Source organism: Vicugna pacos, chromosome 8, assembly GCF_048564905.1.
Source record: "Vicugna pacos chromosome 8, VicPac4, whole genome shotgun sequence".
NCBI classification, from domain to species: Eukaryota; Metazoa; Chordata; class Mammalia; order Artiodactyla; family Camelidae; genus Vicugna; species Vicugna pacos.
Genome location: NC_132994.1, coordinates 12,312,564 through 12,335,542, shown reverse-complemented (window position 1 = coordinate 12,335,542; position 22,979 = coordinate 12,312,564). Strand labels below are relative to the sequence as shown.

At 36.3% G+C, this 22,979-nt stretch overlaps 1 protein-coding gene across 5 annotated transcripts in view; it reads right to left on the bottom strand.

The window, feature by feature from the left end:
• Positions 1-18,669, bottom strand: part of TTK (TTK protein kinase) — a 38,139-nt gene extending 19,470 nt beyond the window's left edge. For 2 of the 5 annotated variants that reach the window (XM_072965533.1, XM_072965535.1), the window contains exons 1-11: positions 18,523-18,668; positions 17,257-17,397; positions 14,499-14,721; positions 14,037-14,143; positions 11,684-11,827; positions 11,103-11,217; positions 10,879-10,942; positions 10,680-10,774; positions 10,129-10,216; positions 8,763-8,883; positions 4,998-5,146 (exon numbers count right to left, since the gene is read on the bottom strand). In XM_072965533.1, the coding sequence (XP_072821634.1) occupies positions 4,998-5,146; positions 8,763-8,883; positions 10,129-10,216; positions 10,680-10,774; positions 10,879-10,942; positions 11,103-11,217; positions 11,684-11,827; positions 14,037-14,143; positions 14,499-14,721; positions 17,257-17,395 (1,245 nt within the window). In that variant the 5' untranslated portion in view covers positions 17,396-17,397; positions 18,523-18,668. Of the gene's footprint in view, positions 1-4,997; positions 5,147-8,762; positions 8,884-10,128; positions 10,223-10,679; positions 10,775-10,878; positions 10,943-11,102; positions 11,218-11,683; positions 11,828-14,036; positions 14,144-14,498; positions 14,722-17,256; positions 17,398-18,522 lie in introns of all 5 variants that reach the window. The other 3 variants (XM_072965532.1, XM_072965530.1, XM_072965531.1) reach the window with 3 other exon arrangements.
• Positions 18,670-22,979: the final 4,310 nt, after the last annotated feature.

Genomic DNA, 22,979 nt, shown 5'->3' with positions numbered 1-22,979 from the left:
TTTTCCTGGATAAATTGTCCATTTCATTTAAGATTTCCTCACCTATACATATTTGGAATAGTGGTCAGGAAAAACTGCGGTAGTAAGATTATTAAGCAAGGAAAGTAAAGATTGTAGTCAGAGTGGATGTTTGCCTTTGAGATTCTGGAGATCAGAATTGAGGATACAAGAATGGGAAGCTAAGGTGAAATTAAGAAACTGGTCACGAGGGAGGAAGAAGTTATGGATTTGGAGGTCAGGTGTAGGACTAGTGATAACACAGGGGTATAGAAGTTAACAAAAAAGGATGGCAGCCCATCCTTCAGTTGGGATGAAGTTGAAGGAAGTGATCCAGAGCCTGATATTTTCAAAGACTGATGGGGAGTCGCTAGGATGTTCAGAGATGATGGCAACAAGCAGCTAAGAGGATGGTATATCCGAAAGGCAGAAGCTTCAAAAGGGCAGGGTTTTTGCAAGAGAGGAAATGATCTGGATATAACTATGGGGAGCTTGCAGCAGGTAAGTGAGAAGTGAGACAAAACAGCCTGCACTTGAGAGAGTGGCTGGAAAAGCAGCGACCTTGGGAAACTGCCTAGTTTTTCTCTTTTTTCCCTAAGTGTACCATTCAGTGTTTTTTAATATATTCACAAGAGTATGCAATCATCACCCCTATTTAATTACAGAACATTTTCATCATCCTAAGAAGAAACTCTGTATTAGTAGTCACCCAGGTTCTGGCAACCACTAATCTACTTTTGGTCTCTGCAGATTTGCCTATTCTGGATATTTCTTATAAAAGGGATCACAAAATATATGGCCTTTTGTGACAGGCTTATATCACTTAGCATGTTTTCAAGGTTCATCCATGTTGTAACATCTATCAATACTTCATTACTTTTAATTGTTGAATAATAAAATGAAGTAATAAAATCAGAGAACCACATTTTGCTTATTCACTCACCAGCTGATAGATATTTGGGTTACTTTTACATTTTGGCAATTATGAATAATGCTACTGTGAACATTCATGTACAAGTTTTTGTGTAGATCTATATTTTCAATTTTCTTCAGTATATAACTAGGAGTGGAATTGTGGGATGACACAGGAAAACTGTATGTTTAACCTTTTGAGGAACTGCCATACCATTTTCCAAGTGATTGTACCATTTTACATTCTCACCAACAGTGTATGAAGGTTCCAGTTTGTCCACATCTTCACAAACACTTATTATTGTCAATTTTCAATTACAATCATCTTGGTGTGTGGGAAATGGTATCTCATTGTGGTTTTGATTTGCATCTCCCTAATGGCAAATAAATAGTTTTGAGTCCCTTTACCATCCTATTGGTTTACAAGATGTAAAAAGAAAAAAAGAAGAGATGCTCTTTGTCCATGATTCAACCTGTCAGGATGCATCTCACCTAACATTTGTTATCTACTCCACTGCTTAGATCAATAGTTCTCAAAGAGTAATCCAGGAATAGCAAAAGGAGGGGGATTCCTAAGATCCTTTCAGGGAGTCTGAGAGGTTAAAACTATTTCCATAGTCAGACTAAGACATTACTTGCCCTTTTCATTTTCATGCTTTCATGAGTATGTACTGGAGTTTCCCCAAGGCTATAAAGCATGTGATAATGAAATAGATTGTATGGAAAAGCAGATATTAAAAAATCCAGTCTTCTGTTAAGCCAACCATTAAATAAATTATAAAAAATATAAAACAGTATCACTCTCTTCACTATGATTATTTTATTTTGAAAAATGTTTATTTTTCAGAGGGAACATATCTCAACATAATAAAGGCCACGTATGATAAACCCACAGCATCATACTCAATGGTGAAAAGATGAAAGCTTTTCTTATAGGATCGTGAACAAGACAAGGATGCCCACTCTCACTATTTTTACTCAACCCAGTATTGAAGTCCTAGCCACAGCAACTAAGCAAGAAGCAAAAATTAAAGAAATCCAAACTGAAAAGGAGGAAATAAAACTATTGCACTATTTGCAGATGACATGATATTATATACAGAAAACTCTAAAAACTCTACCAAAAACTGTTAGAAATAATTAGCAAATTCAGTAAAGTTGCAGGACACAAAATCAACATACAAAAGTCTGTTACACTTCTATACACTAATAACTATCAGGAAAAGAAATGAAGAAAACAATCTCATCAAAAAGACTGAAATACCTAAGAATAAATTTAAGTAAGGAGATAAAAGACTAGTATATAGAAAACTATAAGACACTGATGGCAGAAATTGAGGACACAAATAATAGAAAGATATTCTGTGCTCATGGATTAGAAGAATATTGTTAAAATGTTCACACTACACAAAGCAGTCTACTGATTCAATGCAATCCCTATCAAAATCCCAATGGCATTTTCCACAGAACTATCCTAAAATTCATATGGAACCACAGAAAACCCTGAATAGCCAAAGCAATCTTGAGAAAGAAAAACAAAGCTGAAGACATCATGTTCCCTGATTTCAAACCATATTATAAAGCTGTAGTAATCAAGACAGTATGGTATTGGCATAAAAAAAAGACACACAGATCAATGGAACAGAATAAAGAGCCCAGGAACAAACTCAAAGACATAAGGTAAATTAATTTACAACAGTCAAAAATATACAATGGGAAAAACCTGGAGAGCCACATGCAAAAGAACGAAACTGGACTACTTTCTAACATCACACACAAAGATTAACTCAAAATGAATTAACGACTTGAATGTAAGACATGAAAACATAAAAATTCTAGAAGAAAACATAGGCTGTAAGTTCCTTAAGACAGGTCTTAGCAATGATTTTTGGATCTGACACCAAAAGCAAAGACAACAAAAGCAAAAATAAGTGGGACCACATCAGTCTAAAAAGCTTCTGCCCAGCAAAGAAAACCATCAACAAAATGAAAAGACAATCTATGGAATAAGAGAAAATATTTGCAGACTACTATCCAATAAGGGGCTAATATACAAAATACACAGTGAACTCATACAACTAAAAGTCAACCAATTTAAAAATGGACAAAGGACCTGATTAGATATTTTTCCATAGAAGATATGCAAATAGCCAACAGATATATGAAGAGATCCTCTACATCACTAATCAGGGAAATGCAAAAATAAACAAAGGGGATTTAGTTCAACTTAAAAGATTTTACACATTAAAGGAAACCATAATTCAAATGAAAAGACAACATACGGAATGGGAGAAAATATTTGCAAACTATGTGACTGACAAGGGATTAATTTCCAAAACATACATACAGCTCATATAGATTAATATCAAAAAACAAACCCAACCCAATAAAAAAAATGGGCAGAAGATCAAAATAGATATTTCTACAGAGAAGACATACAGATACCCAGCAGGCACATGGAAGGATGCTCAACATTGCTAACTATTAGAGAAAAATCAAATCAAAACCACAATGAAGTTATCACCTTACATTGTTCAGAATGGCCATCATCAAAAAGTCTACAAATACTAAATGCTGGAGAGGGTGTGGAGAAAAAGGAACCATCTTATTCTGTTAGTGGGAATGTAAATTGGTGCAGCCACTATACAGAATGGTATGGAGGTTCCCTAAAAAACTAAAAATAACTACCATATATATGCTCCAGCAACCCCACTCCTGGGCATGTATCCGGGAAAAACAAAAAAATTTGAAAAGATATACGCATCCCAATGTTCACTGCAGCACTATTTACAGTTGCCGAGACATGGAAGCTATCTAAATGTCCATCAACAGATGAATGGATAAAGGAGATGTGGTGTATATGTATAATGGGATGTTACTCAGCCATAAAAAACGAATGAAATAATGCCATTTGCAACAATACAGATGGACCGAGAGATGATCATATTAAGTGAAGTCAGATAGAGAAAAACAAATATTACATATCATTTATATGTAAAATCTAAAACAATGATACAAATGAACTTATTTACAAAACAGAACTGCATTCACAGACATAGAAAAGAAACTTATGGTTACCAAAGCAGAAAGGAGTGGGGGATAATGGAAACTGGGATTAACAGATACACACTACTATACGTAAAATGGATAAACAACAAGGACCTCTGTACAGCACAAGGGACTATATTCAGTATCTTGTAATAACCTATAATGGAAAAGAATCTGAAAAAGAACACATAAATGTATAACTGAATCACTTTGCTATACACCTGAAACATTGTATATCAACTATACTTCAATAAAAAAATTTAAGAAAAAATTGTAATAAACTTGTTGCATATGAATATAGACACATTTTTATGAAAATAAGTATTTTGTTTTACTGAGAATATAACTGAAAAGTAAGAATGAGGAAAGTATAGGCATGGACTATATACAGGTATGGTGCTCCAGTAGTCTACCAGATCATTCCCTCTGAAATGGAAAATGGACCCTAGTCACTGGGAATGATCATTCAGCCTGTTATGATTCACTTTGTCTACTGTATATTTCTCTATTTTATCCATGAGGATGACAATAGGAAATTGTCAAATGTTTGGTAAAGCATTGCACTGGTTCAGGGATCAGCATGTGGTTTTCTATAAAAGGCAAGATAGCAAACTTTTTAGCTGTATAGGCCAGATGGTCTCTGTTGCAATTTTTTAGCATTGCTGTTACAGTTCAAAAGTAGGCATAGACAGTAAGTAAATAAATGGGCATGGCTGTGTTCCAATAAAACACTGTTTACGGACAGGCTGGAAACTAGATTTGACTCATAGGCTGTTGTTTGCTAACGCCCTTACCAGTCTACCAGCAATCTAGAACTACTATTGACAATAGAAAGGAACTTAGCCTGACATACAATCTTACTAAACCTATGACTGATCATTATTTTATGAATTAGGAAAAAAAAAAAAGAGCAAGCATCATTTAAGTAAACTACTCCATTAAGTGTAGTGCATAAAGATTTAATGAAAGGAGGAAACATTTAACACGATTCACATTATGAACAATGGCAATGTTACGCTTGAGGAAGAAAAGGAAGTTACCTCTGTGTCAACTTTTTGAATCATCTCTGGAATCTGCCACTGATTTGAAGATGCAGCAGGATTCTGGCTTACACATTCTGACTTTCTCTTAGATTGCCATTGTCTCTGGTTATTTTCAGGAACCTTTGGTTCTTGATGTTCTTTGGTTTCTGAAATTGTATTTGTTGTTGTCATTAAAAGGAAAGAATATTTAACAACAAAATTAAACCTACCAATACAACAGGTTAGCCTTTTACTGTGAAAAATAAAGAGAGAAACTAAAAATTTTAAGCCAGCTGCTGATAATTAGCTTTCAGCAGGAAACTTCTACAAAGCTCCAACAGCCACCTTCCTAGATTGTTACCTAGAGCTGATTATCAGAGACCATTTTGAATTCAAATGCTCTGGTCTTTATCAGAAAACAAAGAAACAAATACAAATTAAAAAACATATATGTCATAAAGTCTTACTAATAAAGAGAAGCCAATGTACCACTTTTGACAGACCTCTAGTTTTTCAACAAAAATTTTACCTTAAACTAGCCTTTAATTTACTTTCTTAAGGGTCTCTGAATAAAAGCCTCAACAATATATTTACTATTTTATGAACTGTTCCTATCACAATAGACGCAAAAATTCTGAACAAAATATTTATAACTGATATACAAAAGGTGTAAGTTACACTAACTTGTGTTTATTTCTAAATGCAAAGTTTACTTAACACTTGTAAGTTAATTTGCCATAATAATAGAGAAGAAAAGCGTATGATCAACTCAACAAATGCAGAAAAAGCATTTGATAAAAATCATACCCAGTAATAAAAAAACTAATGTTAATCTAGATACAAAGCAAAACTCACTCTGTTTTGATACTTGATAAAGAACACCTATAAGAATGTAAGGCAGTTATCATACGGGGTAAAATATTGAAAGTCTCTCTAAAATGAGGAAGAACAAAAAAGCCACCTATCATTACTTCTATTCCTATTATACTAGACGTGTAAGTGTATTACAGCAAAGAAAAGAAATGAAAGTTAAAAGGATTGAAAGAGAAAAACGGTGTATTATTTTCAAACAACATGAAAGAATTCATGGAAAATATTAGAATTGTTCAGTGATTTTAGCAATGTCACTGTAAATACGATCAATAACTATAAATCAGTGGTATTTTTATAATACCAGCAACAAAGCAGAGGATAAAATTTTTTTAAAAAATCCTATTCACTATCATAGCATCAAAAAAATCAGGTATCTAGGCATATCTCTAACAAAAGATAAGCAAAATCTCTACACAGGAAACAACTTTTTTCAATAATGTTTCAAGGACTACTTAAATGAATGAAGGGATATGCCAGGTTAGTGGACTAGAAAATTTATCTGTTAGGATATCAACTTGTCCCACTAGGTCTCAAATCAAAATCTCATTAAAAGAAAAAAAAGGAATCTGACAGATTCTAATATTACATGGAAATCCAAAAGGCCTAGAATACCTAAAATAGCCTCGACAAAGAATGAAGTTATAAGATTTACACTGGCAGATGTGAAGACTTACTGCAGTAGTTAAGACAGCATTATCACAAAGACACAAAGGACTACGCAAAAGAGAAGAATCCAAAACCAGGTATCACACATAGGATCATCTAACTTACAACAATTCACTGAGGGAAAAAAGGGTCTTTTCAATAAATGTTGCTGTATATCGACATGGGGTTAAAAAATGAATCTTGATGCTTGATCTTAATTTACATAAATATTAAATTCAGGTAGATTGTAAATCTAAATGTGAAAGGTAAAATGATGTCGTCCAAAATATATGGAATATTTTTATGATCTTGGATAGGAAAAGACTGGACTCCCCATAGAGGAAAAGACTGACAGATTAAAACGCATGATAATTAAGAATTTCTTTTCATCAAGTCTTCACCACATAATGGGAGAAGTTACTTGTAACACATATAGTCAAGAAAGTATTTGTATGTAGACCATATAAATATCACCTAAAAATCAATGAGAAAAAGAAAGAAAACCCAACAGAAAAGAAAACCCAAAAGAAAACCCAATGAGAAAAAACAGAAAACCCAACAAGCACTTCATAAGTGGATGCCCAAGGGGTCATTAAACACAAAAAGCTGTGCAATATCAATAGACACCAAGGAAATGCAAATTAAAACCACAATAAGCAGGATCAGAATGTCTAACATTAGAAACTAACAATAAAATTCTTGGGGAGACTATGAGCAAGACCAACAACTGCTGGTCAAACACAGCACTTTGGAAACTGGCACTATCGACAAGCTGAACGTATGCACATCCTGTGACCCAACAACCCCTCTCTGAATACGCTCGACAGAAATGAGTGTGAAAGAGATGATGTTCCATTGGGCTATCGGGCTATACGGCTATACTCTTATGATGATTTGGGCAGTTTTCTGACTGGAAGTTTTACTGTGCAATAAAGTATCCTTGACACACTGTAGATACTCAAGAAGCATTCACTTAAGAGACATGAAAGTAGGTGCCAGGCTATTACTATAAACAAGCATGTTTGATAAAGATGACTTTTCAATCATACCAATTTATAATAGATGCTATAAAAACATAAAATACAACAGTTTCCCCCAAATACTAGGAATAGGAGTCCATAGTTAGTCCTCTGAGTTCACAGGTTCCAAAGGGCTGACTATACTACACGACTTTATAAAAGGGACGTGAGCATCCTAGGATTTGGTATGTGTGAGGCTCCTGGAAACAATCCCCTGTGGATATCGAGGGATATATTCCTCATCAAAAGAATGATATCCCGGTCTGCAGGGATTGAGGGCTTTCCTGAAACATGGGACTTTCAGGGCTAAAACCAGGAAAGTCCCAGGGAAACCACGAGTCTGGGTCAAGCTTAATTTTGTCCCAGTGTGCCTTCTCAGTCCAATTAAAAAAAAAAATTACACCCAATCTGGCAACCTTTGTTTGGACAATAATCATCCAATTCATGAATGATCCTATTCAAAAATCTTTGATGGTATTCTAACATCTAAAAAAAAGGTAAGCCTGGCATTCAACGTTTACCTAGTCTTATCTCCCACTTCCATACCACCTGTGTTACAGTCTTCAGCATAATTAGATCATCTTTTGTTCCTAGAATGCTTTATTCTTTTTGCTTATGCTATTCCTTCCATCTGATATACTCTATCACTGCTATTTCTTCCTATTTAAACCCTAACAGTTCTCTACATGTCTTCTCCCCCACAAACTATTTCCTTATTTCCCCTAAACCAAACTAGTTCCTCAGACTTCTCCTTCCTCTGAGTCCTCATAGCATTTAATTGATGTGGTTCTGATGAGACTCTACATTCTATTCCACATTATATTTATCAGTAGATCTCCCATGCTGGACAGCAACCTCCTTGGAATCCTGCCTCATTCATTTACATATTCTTAGAACATTTACCATAGTATTCATATAGTGGAAAAGCAAATGTTTGTTTGATATAAGAGGAAAAGGAGAATTGTCATGTAAATACAGCTTCTGGCTGCTTTCCAGAAAGTATCTGTCAACACAACTGAAAAAAAAAAAACTCAATGCCACTGTATTTTCCCTCCACTCTTCCTTTTATGCACATAAACCTTTGCTACAGAATTTAATACTTTTCATACACTCTACATAATTTAGCTGAAATACAAGGTAAAGGGAAATAGTCAGAGCCTTAAGTTGCAATTGTTAGGTAGCTGGTCAGCTTTCGCAAGTAACAAAGTGGTTCTCTTCAATGAAAAAAGTATTTTGTCACTCTTACGTTCTAATTTTGTTAGAAGACTTGATTCACTTTTATTCTTCAGGGTTACTGAATCTGTAATAAGTTCAGAACTCTTCTCATCGGATATCAGAGCTTCCTTGGAACGAGTATTTTGAAGAGACTACATAAAAAGAATAAGATATCAAATAAAATAAAGTCTCACCATAAAGAGAAATAGTACTAACCTGTCTTAGTTTTCAATATACCTAAGTCTCATTTATGTGAAAAGATTGCTAGGAAAATTATCCACTATAATTACATATAGACTCATAAAATCCCAGCAAAGAGTAACTTCTTGAATTATTGACTAGAACAATGGGAATGGCCATAACCACAGTATTTGGCCAATCTGTTTCAAAAGAAGTATTAATCAAATGCTAAAATATATTCACTTAGAGAGGTTAGAAAGTTTGAATCCAACATAAAACGTGCTTCATTATTTTCTTACTATGATTGTATTTTATCACCAAAAATAACAGCTTTGGTCAAAATTAAGATTTGTGTAAGTCTAAGACAGTAATTATTCTAAATCCAGAAAGTAAACTTTTGACACAACTATGCACTGTTCTCTAAGATAGCTGTACATTAGTTAAAGTCATTATTTAAAAGCATAGATCATGAAAGAGAGGAATTACAAAGAATATAGAATTGAAAAGACCCAAACTGTGATGTCAGGGGTTTTACTCAAGTACAGTAGGAATAGTATAAACCTTAAAAATCAGTACACTGTGGGGAGGGGGTACAGCTCAAGTGGTAGAGAACATGCTTAGCATATACAAGGTCTGGGGTTCATTCCCTGGTACCTCTTCTAAAAGTAAATAAGTAAACCTAATTACCTCCCCCCAGACAACAACAACAAAATAATAATAATTAAAAAAAATTAAAATAGTTGCACACACACACCCAAAAATCAGTGCACTAGGGACTAAAGCTGTTTTTCTGTCTTTGAAGTTCACAACGTTGCTCTGCCAGATTGACTATCTAAGTCCTCACCTCTGCCTCATCACAAAGTTACTCTCTCATTTTTGTCTAAGATGCCCCACCAGGTCATATGATTAAACACACCAAGAAACAAAAGCTGGGGGGCATGGCTCCCCCAGCTATTCTCAATCCCGGGCCAACTAACCTGCTTAAACACATACATAATAATTGCTACTTCAAAGTTATCCAAGATCAGTGGTCCTTGCTCTATCACCTCAGCATAGGACAATGTTAGGACCTCTGAGCTACTTCCTTTATTAGTGGCCCTACATTCTCCAGGGTCTTCAGGAACACCACTGGAGATATCACATAAACCACAGACCCTTCCTCCAGAAAAAGACCCATGGACCCCTTGCTCCATATAAAGATTTAAAAATTGAAATACCTTTAAATTTCTCAATTCACTGGAATCATTTCCGCTTGATTTAGATCCAGGCACAATTGTATCTCGGCATTCTAATCCAGAGGTCTGTCTGTTACTCATGAAACAAAACAATTTTAATGTTTAATTTGAAATCAATCTTTTCAGTGTATTATTTTTTTTCCATTTTAAAGTTGGCCTTTTAACAACATATACATCTTTTAATTGGAAAAATCACTTGAAGAGATGTTTTTAAAAATAACATGGCTCTGGTACAAATATGACTGAGTTCTGTGCTGGGCAATGACGAAAGTGATAGAGATGTGTAGATGGTGACTGCCTCCTCCATTCCATATTAAATAATAGTTGCAATATTTTTAATGGGTGAAAAAGTAAAATAGTCATTATTTCCCTCTCATTCCTCTGCCTCTGATAGCATTTAGAGACTTGGTAACTTTTAATACTAAATAAAAATGTAATTATAATTACTACTACATAGTAAAAGACTGGAAGATCATTCTGCCATCAATCTTCAAGTACTGAAAACAAATTAAAAAATTAAAACTCAAACATACCTCTTAGTAAAAGTTGGTACAACTGAACCATCCGTCTTCTCATGATAATCCGGGCTACTTAGAAGGTTAACTGGGACTCTTCCAAATGGGCATGACTGAAAATGTTTTGAAAGATTAAGTAGTTACTAGGAAATAACTAGGAAATAAACAGAGACCTCTCCAATACCATTTTAATCAAAGTAGATTAAAAATAACTTACTCGTTTTGTTTGTTTCAAGGGATTTCGATGGCCGATCTCTGCATCTTGAGGGGGTATGTTCTCTCTAAACAGAAAGAAAATACCCCTGATTTTTAAAAGAACAATATCGACACATGCATTTTCATCAACTGCTAAACCCGGTTATCTTATAACATGAACATATGTATACAGTTGTATAAATAAGTGTATGACCAGCATTTAAAAAATGGACTCAGTTTCCTTACCCATACAAAAACCTGGCTTTAGTAGTCTGTCCTCTGGAATCACAACTGATGTTCCTATTCTGTAAATGTCCAAGTGTATTGGGAAATGGTTCTTGTGCATTTAGTACTGTAGATGCTGTAAACATTTTGAAATTGTAATTAAATTTTTAAAGATATAAGGCATATACAAAAGTAATCTCATAAATCAGAATATTAAAAAAGTCAATTCATAATAAATATTTGTCCCCAAATAAGATATGCAGATATGAGATATTATGAAGATAATTCTCTATACTTCATAACTGTTTCATGATTACATAACTTTACTCAGAGTAAAGACATACTCTCTATTTATAAAAGCAAAAAGTCACACTCTCGTTTAGATTGATTTTAATGTGTTAACAATTAGAGAATGATTAGGGGGAAAAGTTTCTAACAAGGGAGTAAAGACTGTTATTTCTAAGTCTTATCTCCTTTATATCTAAAGCTTAATTTTAGATTTTAATCATTCTAAATAAATTTTTCTATAAAATATTATTCTGAATGCTTTTTTGCAGAATAAAATAACACTGAAAAGCCTTAGCACATACTAATACATTTACCTGATAAACTCTTCTTTTCCTCCTCTGAAAGCAGCTGCTTTTTTTGAAGGTTTAAATTTCGAATGGCAATTTCCAGCATTTCTAGTGGTACTGCTCCACATTCCACAGCTTTCTGAAGAAGTTGCTTGCTTTTTTTGAAATTACCTGACAAAGTGAAAAAAAAAGTCATTTTAGTGCAACAACCTTCACGCCCCAGATACATATTCATCAAGACCTAGGAAAAAATTTAAAAGTCTTGGGCAAAAATATTTATTTCAAGGCTCATGCACTTTATTCATAAGCAAATGAGCAATCTGACTTCTGATAACAGTTCATGTCAGTTTACTTGTGTAATATGTAATTAGTGTAATTATGTATTAGTTCATCACCACTGACCGTTTTCAGAAGTAAAAGAAATGTTAACAGAGCAGTTACAAAGTGGGGACAGCAAAGGTCAACTAAAACAGAAACTCGAGGGAATTTAGTAAAGGGAAAACTAAGTCTGAGATGTTGCAATGGCCCCAAGAGCATCAATCTGTTACAACACAGCATAATTATCATTCATGATAACGTTTAAATGAGGCTGACATGTTTTGCTAAAGGGAATCCCCATCAAAAAGATTCATGTGAAAAAAAAGGTAACAATAAAGATGAATCTTTAGTTCCCAGCATTAGCTACACCACCCCCACAATGCAAAATAACTTAGGTGACCAAAATCACCTTCCTGACTACAGATAAATTACCAAACAAATTTTCTATCAACTGCAAATTTACCCAATACATTTAGTCTAGAATTTCGTTTATAAATATTAAATATGTACATCATGTATGTTATGAAACATGTTACCAGCATTTATGGGAGCCATTGAGCTATGCTATGCATTTGGGGTATAAAAATGATGAAGAGATGGCCTCTAGCTCCTGACAGTTTACAAATTTTAAGAATAGAAACATCTTTGATAATAGTTAAGTCTACATTTATTCAGGGTAGTGGTATTTCATGTATTGAGCATTTCAGGATAGCAAAGGAGGAAAAATAGACTGAGATAGGAACTAGCAATTAGGGATCTTACTAGGGCCATAAACTCCTCTGAGATCTGATAAAAACTATGGAATGTCCTCCACCCCCACAAAAATACACACACACCAAAAACACAGAGGACTTCAGGAATTCTGCACATTTCCTGAAAGCCTTTTCACCAACTTTGTTTAAAACAGTCACAATTTTGATCTTGAGGTTACTACTACATCACAGTGGGATTGATGAAATTTATTTCTTTTTTAAAGATAATACAATTTGAGATTTTCAAAATTTGTGTTCTAAAGAGGTAGAGTTTATAGCTGCTGTTGATAGGCCATAACACCTCAAAAACTGTAAAAAATAGAACGAAGGAGAGATAGAGGCCTGGCCAAACTTACTTACTCTACCAGCCAAGGAGTCAATTTTCCTAGGCAGGAAAGGGGTGATTTTTTTTTAAATTCACTTAATAGTGAACAGGATAGATCAGAGAAGATGATTCAGATAACTAGGACTCAGAAATCACCTGAATGAGTAGAAGTTCAGGATTCTCAAACCACTATCTGAGTTTGTACAAAGCTCTTCTCCAAACACAGTCCTGGAGAATACTCTCCAGGGAGTGAGCCCTGCTGGGACATGACTATGAGGAATCTGGCTGAGCCAGTAAAGTGGTGATGATGTGTGTATCTCTGATGTAAATAGGACCAGGGCTGGAGCAGAAACAAGGCAAGGGGAAAACAGGAATGATGGGCCAGAGGGCCAGCTGAGGATGGATCTGAAGGCCCCAGAGAATGAGAGAAAAGGCCATAAGACCAGCCAAACATGTCTGAGGAAGAGATTGCCCAAGATCTGTCCAAAAAGTCCAGATCATGAAGAACAAAGTGAGCAAGAAATAAAAGCTTCCATAGCACTTTACTTTTTTATAATTAAAAAAGAGAACTATCAATTAATGTTACGATTATATTCTGACGCATATTTTGGTGCTATGACACCACAGGACATGAAAAAATTATTTAAGCTCTAGCTTAAATAGTTTAAATATCTTATATCCTTCATCCCACAAATACTCAGTAAAAGGGTCATTTTCCTTTAATGTTTCCTGAATCTAACGAATAGCACACACATGATGTTCACGCTTATTTCCCTGGATTACTCTTCACAAGCGGGGAGCTAGCATAGCAAACATTCTCCACGTTTCTACTTGCGCAGCATTCTTCCCCTGTATTCTCGTCTGATCAGCTTTCATGCTTTTTGCCTCATACTTCTACTTCATACACACGATTTAATATTTGAATGTAAGTTACAGTGGGACATTATCTTGTACTTAAAATTTGGACTTGACATTTTCAGAATACCTTGTGAGAGTTCAAATTGCGCAAAAGATACATGAACAAAAGCAAATTTCTTGCAGTTTGCTCTGGCCATCTGAAAGTAGTCCCGTGCATCGTCTGGCTCCTGAATACTGAAATAAAGATTTCAGAGTCAAATTTTAAGAAAAGGGACACAGTTGTCTAAGTTTGATAACTCTTCATTCTATTTTCCAAAAGACAAAGAATATCGCTCTTTTTCTGTATGTAAAATTAAACACTAAGTTACTTTTAAAGATCTTTTTAGGTAGTCTAGAGTAACTTTCGTGGAAATATGTACACAGTAAAGATTTACATTATTCATTTGTTAATTATAAACAAAAGGATTTGGTCAAAAATATTAAATTTCTTACAGATAACCCTGACGTGGTTTTCATTGTACTCTTTGGTGATGTCGTTAGGTGTTATGTAATGTAGTTAGCTAAATGCAGTTAAAATGCTAATACTTACGCTTTTAGTTCAGCAAATCTCACTTGAATTCTAGCAAAACTCTCATTTTGGCCATATTTATCTGGAGGAAGTGCTTCAATTGCTTGATTGTAACGACCGATCAGTTTATTTAAAAGGGCATCATTTAAAGGAGCACTGTTCTTCTCTAGTTTGAGCAACAGATTCAGCCAGTCCTCTGGGTTGTTTGACATCATCATAATTTGGTTAACAGTTCCCGAGTTATCTGAGTAAGGGACGAAATACACCACAACAGAAGACAGACATAAACCAAATGCCAAATTACACTTTTCTTTCAAATTACAGTTAATCATTTATACTCTCAGTATGAACGTACATGAACTCCTTAAAATACTTTTTAAAAATTTTAACAATTTGTGTAAATGTAAGCAACTTATTTACTCCATATATATCCTTCATGAGCATATATTTTACTACCAAAAACCATATATTCTGAAGGAAAGAAAAAAATTGGAAATAAATGTTTTTTGTAAGTAACTCTAAAAAAACTATATGCAATAAAAGAAAATTTTATGCTGTAGCAGCATAATTCTATTTCAGCATCCTAATGATCCAGTAAAACTTCAGCCTGCCCACACCCCCCATCAGAACCAACTGTCTTGGAAAATCCTTCATCAATGATCTATACATTAAAAATTTATAGACTTTGTTGCCCTCGTCCTAACATATCCTTCTTTACAACCTATCCATCCCACATTATCTCCATATAGTTCAAACTCACTTTTAAACCAATCAAACAAAACCAGCTTATAAAAGATAAGCAAATGATATGGTCATTTTCTTCTCCCTCCAAGTTACCCACATTTCTCCATAAATTTAATGTTGTAATTTATTTTTTACTTTCTTTAGTGTTAAGAGTTTCTATAAAAAACAACGTGAATTAACATCAGTCTCTGTTCCTGATATTTTAGTCATGACTAAATATTGTTAAATTCAGATTTCTCAGAGAAGCTATCATTCCTCTGTTAGTTTCAGTTACCTTCAACAAGGGCTAAACATTCCCTTTTACAAACAAAAACTACTGTTTCTGCTTTTTACTAAAACATAACAGATTCGTAACTTTGCTTTGTCTTTAAATTTAATCTGATCTGATCTTAAGTTCACTTTCCAGTTTTACCTCTCATCGCTTTCCTAACAAATTAGTTTTCAGGATGTCTAAAAACAGTCTTTGTAGATGAATTCCTGATGCCCCGTTGTCCCTGTGTTCAAAACTTAAAGCATTCTGTCTATATTGTGTTAGTTTTCATCTGATGCCAAACACATATTACAATGTAGCACAGTGGATGCATAAATCCTCATCAAGAAACCATGGTTTTGGGAAAAGGATATAGCTCAGTGGTAGAGTGTACACTTAGCATGCACAAGGTCATGGGTTTGATCGCCAGTACTCCCATTAAAAAAAAATAATAATAATAATAAACGAATGAATAAATAAATAAGCCTAGTCATCCTCCCAAAAAGATTGAAAAAAAAAGAAACCACAGTTTTAATCTTCCTCAGTATTATAATGTCTTACATCCCAATTAACAATTTATGTTAAGTATTTGCAGTTTTGAGTGAACTAAGGATTTTAAATAAGGACTAATCTACGTTGGTGTACAAGCTTTACTAGCACTATCTAAACACACAAAATAAAGTATGGTGAGAGCATATCCCCATATTAAGAATTTGCTTAATACCAGAATGATCAGTTTCTAAGTTGTCTCAAGTGAATATGATCTGCCATTATGACTAGCTGCAGGTTCTTCCATTTGTTTTCAATCCCTTATCCATTTACAGGTTAGTATGGATATAACAAACTTATCCAAAGGTCACTTTTCAAAAAAACTCAATCTGAAGTACAGAAAAGAATTTGGCTTTTGAGCTAATACTTTTCATAAAACTAGGGCATTAAACTGGGTGCTTTCACTCTTTTATCATTCAGTAAATAATTAAGTACCTACTACTTGTCAGGCACCATTCTTAGCTCTGCAGATAGAACACACCAGATAAAAACCATACCCTCATGGAGCTCACGTTCTAGAGGAGACAGGTAATAAGTAAACACATGAGGAAATGAGATACAAGGTGGTGAGTGCTGTGGAGAGAATACAGGGAAGGGAGAAAGGGGACACACAGCCAACCCGGCAGATTGCTATTTTAAGTAGGTGGGTTAGGGAAGGCCTCACTGAGATGACATTTGAACCAAGACACAAAGGAAGTAAGAGTGGGCAGAGAGCTGGGGAGTGGTGTTCAAGGCAGGGAGCAAGAACAAAGGCATTGGGATAGAAGGTGGTCTAACACACAGGAGACACAGCCGGGAAGCCGGAACGCAGCGAGCAAGGGAGGACAGGAAAAAAAAGAACAGGGGAGTAACAGGAAGATTCTTCACACCAAAAATTGAGTGTTTGACTTTAAATCTGTGCATCATTTTATTAAGATTGGTGAAGTTTTCTCACTTTGCGGCAAAAAAAGGAACGGGAAAAAAAATGGCTTACCTATTGATGGCAGGCAGATCAGCAGAAACAACAGCTGCCAATAATGGAAGCATTAAGAAAACTACCTCTGAGCACACTGTAATAAATTAAGTTTCCTTTTTTAAGAAAACGGGAAATTGTGGGAATATTTCCACACATTAAACATGAAGTGTTTGTACTGTAATTGGTAATCATCAATAACTGAGAAAACTGCATTACGTGAACCCAGTGGTTAACATTTCCTTCCCTTACCTCGGAGGGCACTTAAAAAAAAAGGAACTCACCTGTAGTATCAGCAGAGACTTTATTCAAGCTTAGCTCATCAGTAAGGTCTTCATTTTTAAATTTGTTTTTAATATCTCTCACTTTGTTCATTATGGAATCAATTGTCAATTCTCTGCCACTTAAATCCTCAGCCTCCATTTCTAAGAAAAAAATTGAATCATTCATAATTTCTATTTTTACCAGCAGTAAAGAAAAAAATGTTGCAACTAGCCTTTAGAACCCAGAAGACTAAAGCATTAGTTATATAAACACATCTAAACACAGATATTAAGAAGGTATTTGTGAAGCTATGTGCCCCAAAACAAAAAAAGATAGATCTTTGTGATCTATCCACCAAGGTTTCCAACAGGTAAACACATCTTTCCTTTCCAAGAGAACTTCTATAAAGCCACCACACAACACAGAAATTGCTGCCGCCTTTCAAACTTTCCATTTTTCTTCTACAATTTCCTTTCACTTTTTTCATAATTATTTTCTCTGGGCCATCTGCAAATTCAGTCTTTTTTTTTTTTTTTAAACGTGGTTAAATGCTTGCTTGGATTCTGGTAGAGACATATAGACATAAAAAAATCCTTTTGGGAATGCGAATGACCTTTCCTTTATTCATCTGCTTTAGGTCAGTAAACATGCACATTGCAACTGCTTTCAAAGCAGAATACATACATCACAGCCCTTTATTGATCAACGGGGTTATCAGCAGGCTTGTTCTTGTGCACATCTGGAGGAAACATGATTTACTGCCTTAATCATCCTAGTAACACCAAGAATCTACTGTATTCGTAGCGTCCTGATCATTTGCAGGTCTGCACGGTGTTGCTATTTGGTCAACAAATTGTCCGCGTTCTTTCTTCCGGTCAATCTCATTTTTGATTCTCAAACATCAACTAGTAACCTGGGATCACTGATATCAGTGTCGCCCCTGACCTCGAGCATAACAATGACAAGGGCCGATAAAGTGGGCAGCTAGATCTCTCCCCTTGCAGTCACGTTCGAAAGATAACTGTCGGAACCACGGCCACCACCTCCTCTCCGTGTTCTGTAACACCAGGCAAGAAAGGGAGTTTCCCCAGACGACCAGCCAGACCCTCTCTCCAGTCGAGTCCACACGTACCTCTTGCTTCCAGGGACCTCAACAAAATCAGCCGTCCTCCCCGGAGGACTGGCGGAGGCAGCGACCCCGCCCCTCCCCCCTCCCAGCCCGTTGAGCCGCACCCCACGGCTGCTGCCAGGCTCTGAGCCCTCCCCGCCTCGGCGCCACGGCTCACCGACCCGCGCTGCGCCGCTAAACAGCCCACACACTTGCCGCGCCGTCCCTCCGTGGTCCGGCGAGACTGGACTCTCCGCCGGAAAGCGGAGTTAAGAAGAAAAGATGGAATCCACGTCCCCGTCCGCAAACACGTTTGAATTTCCCCGCCGCTACCGCCGCGGGCGCCTATTGGTCAGTGCCAGCCACGTGGACGCGTCCGCCGTGATTGGCTCGTGCGCGTCGGCACCGCCCCTTCTCCTGAGACCTGAGAGTGCAGCGGGATGGGGTCTTCCGCTGTGACTGCACCCGCGCGGCGCCGGGTGCCGGGGTGCTGACCCTTGGCAGGTGTTCCCGGGACGCCAGTAGGCCGGCTTTCCTGCACCTTCCGGTTTAACAAGGCCACAGTTTTGCCCGCGAGGAGCCACTTCCGGGCAGAGATAAATAGGGGCTGAGAGGAAAATTGGGAGCGCGGATGCTGCTCCCAGCATCACGACCTAAAAGGTATCCTGTGAGTCGACCCTTCCCCGCCTGCGCCACCTCAGTCCTCGGTCTTTGAGGCCGAGCTGAGTTCGGTCCTTCATTGCTGCACAAAGAGGAAGGATCGTTCACAATGCTACCTTCAGCCCCGCCGCCAGCTCAAGAATCTCAGTGCTATTTTGTCCTTGATCTTCGACTTATGTCCTTCCACTATCCTTGAATGACCATGCGTCGTCTTCAAGCTGAGCTCTTCCCTTTTGTCAGAATTCTGCGCAGAACCCAAACGCCCAATACGATGGCTACACCTGAATTCACCTTATCAGCCCCGCTCCCTCCGAGCCGGTCCCTCAGGGAAATCGCACCTCCCTTGTAATCTATGCAAGGGCGGGGCTCCGCTGGTAAGTGGCTTTGTGGTCCAAGACAAAGCTTTCTCTTCACCTGCGAAAGAGACGGGGTGACTATTGTACCAGCATATATGCTCAATGGGAGGTCAGGATCGTTGGTTTTGTGTAGGTGTAGAAAACTAACTGTAGTTGTCACGTGTTAACTCCAAAGCTGTCTTTAGAACCCTCGCCTTCCCAGCTCTGACTAGCCACCTGGCCAACCTGAAAGCCTTTCCTCACTGAATACATCTTACTGTAACTTCTGGATCTATATTTTTGCTTCAGCAGAGCGAAATGATTTGCTATACCTGGTTGGCTGATCACTACCTTTGCATCGTTGCGTCTAACACTGCTTTTAGTTGAAGGAGTTTACTATTCCACCAACTCTTGATGAGCTCTTTAGGGCCTGATTCCAAACTTGCATTTTCCTGAAAATACTGCTGCTGAATAACGTCACCCTAACTTTTTTTTTTTGGTTTACTAAAACAAAACTATACTTTTGTGCTTCTTACCGTATATTAACAGGGATAAAATTCAATCAACCTATCCAAATAAGTTTCACTCAGCCTTTCTGTACACTCACTCTTTGGTGATCTCTTCTAGTCTTACACTGTAAAATACTATCTATATGTTAATAACTCCCAAATGTATAACTCCAGCAGAACTCTCTCCCCTGAACTCCAGATTCATATATCCATTGCCTACTTACCCACTTAAATGTCTCATAGGCATTTTAAACTCAAAATGTTCAAAAGAGCCCCTGGTCCCCCCCGCCCCCCACTTCTTACAAAATCTTCTCTGTAAAAGACATTCATTGTTCCATTTTTAAGCCAAAAACCTTGGTGTTATTCCTGACTCCACATCTAATCCATAAGCAGATTGTGTCAGGTCTTACAAGTGGTCCTGAATTCCTACCACTTTTCTCCACCTCCACTGTTACTGCCCTAGTCCCAGTCACTATCACTCAACTGGGTTATCTGCCTTCACCTCAAATTTGTTCTCCAGTACAGTAGAGTAATCTTAAAAGAGACCTAGTCACTCCTTTGCTCAAAACCCTTCAGAGCTCAGAATAAAAGTCCTTACAATTGTCTAGTGCTGCACTGTCTAATATGGTAGCCATTAGCCACAGATGAGCACTTGAGCACTTGAAATGTGGCTAGGGCAACTGAATTTTTGATTAATTAACCTAATTAAATATAAAAAACTAATAGTGCAATTATTAGAAGACTTTTAAGTATATTTGGAACTATCTGACATGTGAATCTACTTTTTCAACTATAAAATTTTTGAGATTTAAATGTAGATTAAGTACTTACAGTGAAAGTATCTGAGTTTCATACCTGCTGTGAGTATAAATACACACTAGATTTTGAAGATTTTAATATGAAAAGATAATGTAGAATGTGTTACTGATAATTTTTAAAATACTGATCACAGTTTGAAATGAATTTTGACATACTGGGTTAAATAAAATATATTATTAAAATTAGTATCCACAGGCACAGACCATAGGGGACTAAGACACATAATAGCTAAAAGCAATGTGGTATCATGGATTGGATCCTGAAACAGAAAGTGGACATTAATGGAAAAACAAATGAAATCCAAATAATAAGTAACTGAGGTTTAGTTAATATAATGTAACAATATTGGTTTCTTAATTTTGACAAATGTACCAGAGTAAATAAGATCTTAACAATAGGAAATTTTTTTTTGATTCCACATATGAGTGATATCATATGGTATTTTTCTTTCTCTTTCTGGCTTACTTCACTTAGAATGACGATCTCTAGGTCCAACTATGTTGCTGCAAATGACATTATTTTATTCTTTTTTATGGCTGAGGAGTATTCCATCGATAATAAATTTGAGTGAAGCATGTATATCAACTTTCTGTACTACCTTTGCAACTGTTGTGTAATCAAAAAGCACTCCAAAATGAAAAAAAAATTTCTTAAAATTTGGAATTTTCAAAGAAAAGGAGGGCAAACTGAAAATATACATTTGAAGGAAATATGGGCCCAAATTGTCCAAATATGGTAAAAACTATAAACCAACAGACTGAAGAAGCTCAACAAATCTCAAGTACAAGAAACTTTACAAAAATTACATGTAGGCCCACAATTAAATTAATCAAAATTAGTGATAAAGTCTTAAAAAGCAACCAGAGAAAAACACAATTACATACAGGAAGCATCATAAGGATAAGAGAAGACTTCTCATCAGAAACAATGTCAGCCCAGAGACAGTGGAGCAGTATCTTTAAGAGCATACCTGAGAAATATTGCAGATTTGGTTTGACCACTGCAATATAGCAAATATTGTGATAAAGTGGATCACGTAATTTTTTTGGTTTCCCAGTGCACAGAAAACCAATGTATGTTTACACTATATTATAATCTATTAAGTTTGCAATAGCATTATGTCTTAAAAAAATCCCTTAATTAAAAAATACTTTAATTGCTAAAAAAATGCTAACAATCATCTGAGCCTTCAGCAAATAGTAATCTTTTTGCTGGCTGAGGATCTTACCTCTATGGTGGTGGCTGCTGACTGATCAGGGTGGTGGTTGCTGAAGATTGGGATGACTGTGGCAATTTCTTAAAATAAGACAATGACGTTTGCCAAATCAATTGACCCTTCCTTTCATGAACAATTTCTGTGTTCTCTGCATCCTCTGCATGCAATGCTGTTTGATAGCATTTTACTCATAGTAGGACTTCTTTCAAAATTGAAGTCAGCCTACTCAAGCCCTGCAGCTGCTTTCTTAGCTACGTTTATGTAATATACTAAATACTCTGTTGTCATTTTGACAATCTTCGCAGCATCTTCACCAGAAGTAGATTTCATCTCAAGAAACCACTTTCTTTGCTCATCCATAAGAAGCAAGTCTACATCCATTCAAGTTTTATCATGAAATTACAGCAATTCTGCCACCTCTTCAGGCTCCACTTCTAGTTCTGGTTCTCTTACTATTTCCACCACATCTACAGTTACTTCTTCCACTGAAGTCTTGAACCTCTCAAAGTCATCCATGATGTCTGGAATCAACTTCATCTAAACTCCTGTTAATGTTGACATTTTGGCTTCTTCCTGTGAATTATGAATGTTCTTCATTGCACCTAGAATGGTGAATCCTTGCCACAAAGTTTTCAATTGACTTTACCCAGATCCATCAGGGGAATCAGCATCTTTGGCAACTACAGCCTTATGAAATGTATTTCTTAAATAATAAGACTTGAAAGTTGGAATGACTCCTAGATTCACGGGCTGCAGAATGGATACTGTGTTAGCAAGCATGAATACAACATGAATCTCATTGTCCATCTCCATCAGAGCTCTCGGGTGAGCAGGTGTGTTATCAATGAGCAGTAATATTTTGAAAGGAATCTTTTTCTGAGCAGTAGATCTCAACAGTGGGCTTAAGATATTTAGTAAACCATGTTGTCCACCAACAACTGCTGTCATTCAGTCTTTGCTGTTCCATTTGTGGAGCACAGGCAGAGTAGATTTAGCATGATCCTTAAGGGCACTAGGATTTTTAGAATGGTTAATGAGCACTAGCTTCAACCTAAAGTCACCAGCTGCATTAATTAGCCTCTGACAAGAGGCAGCC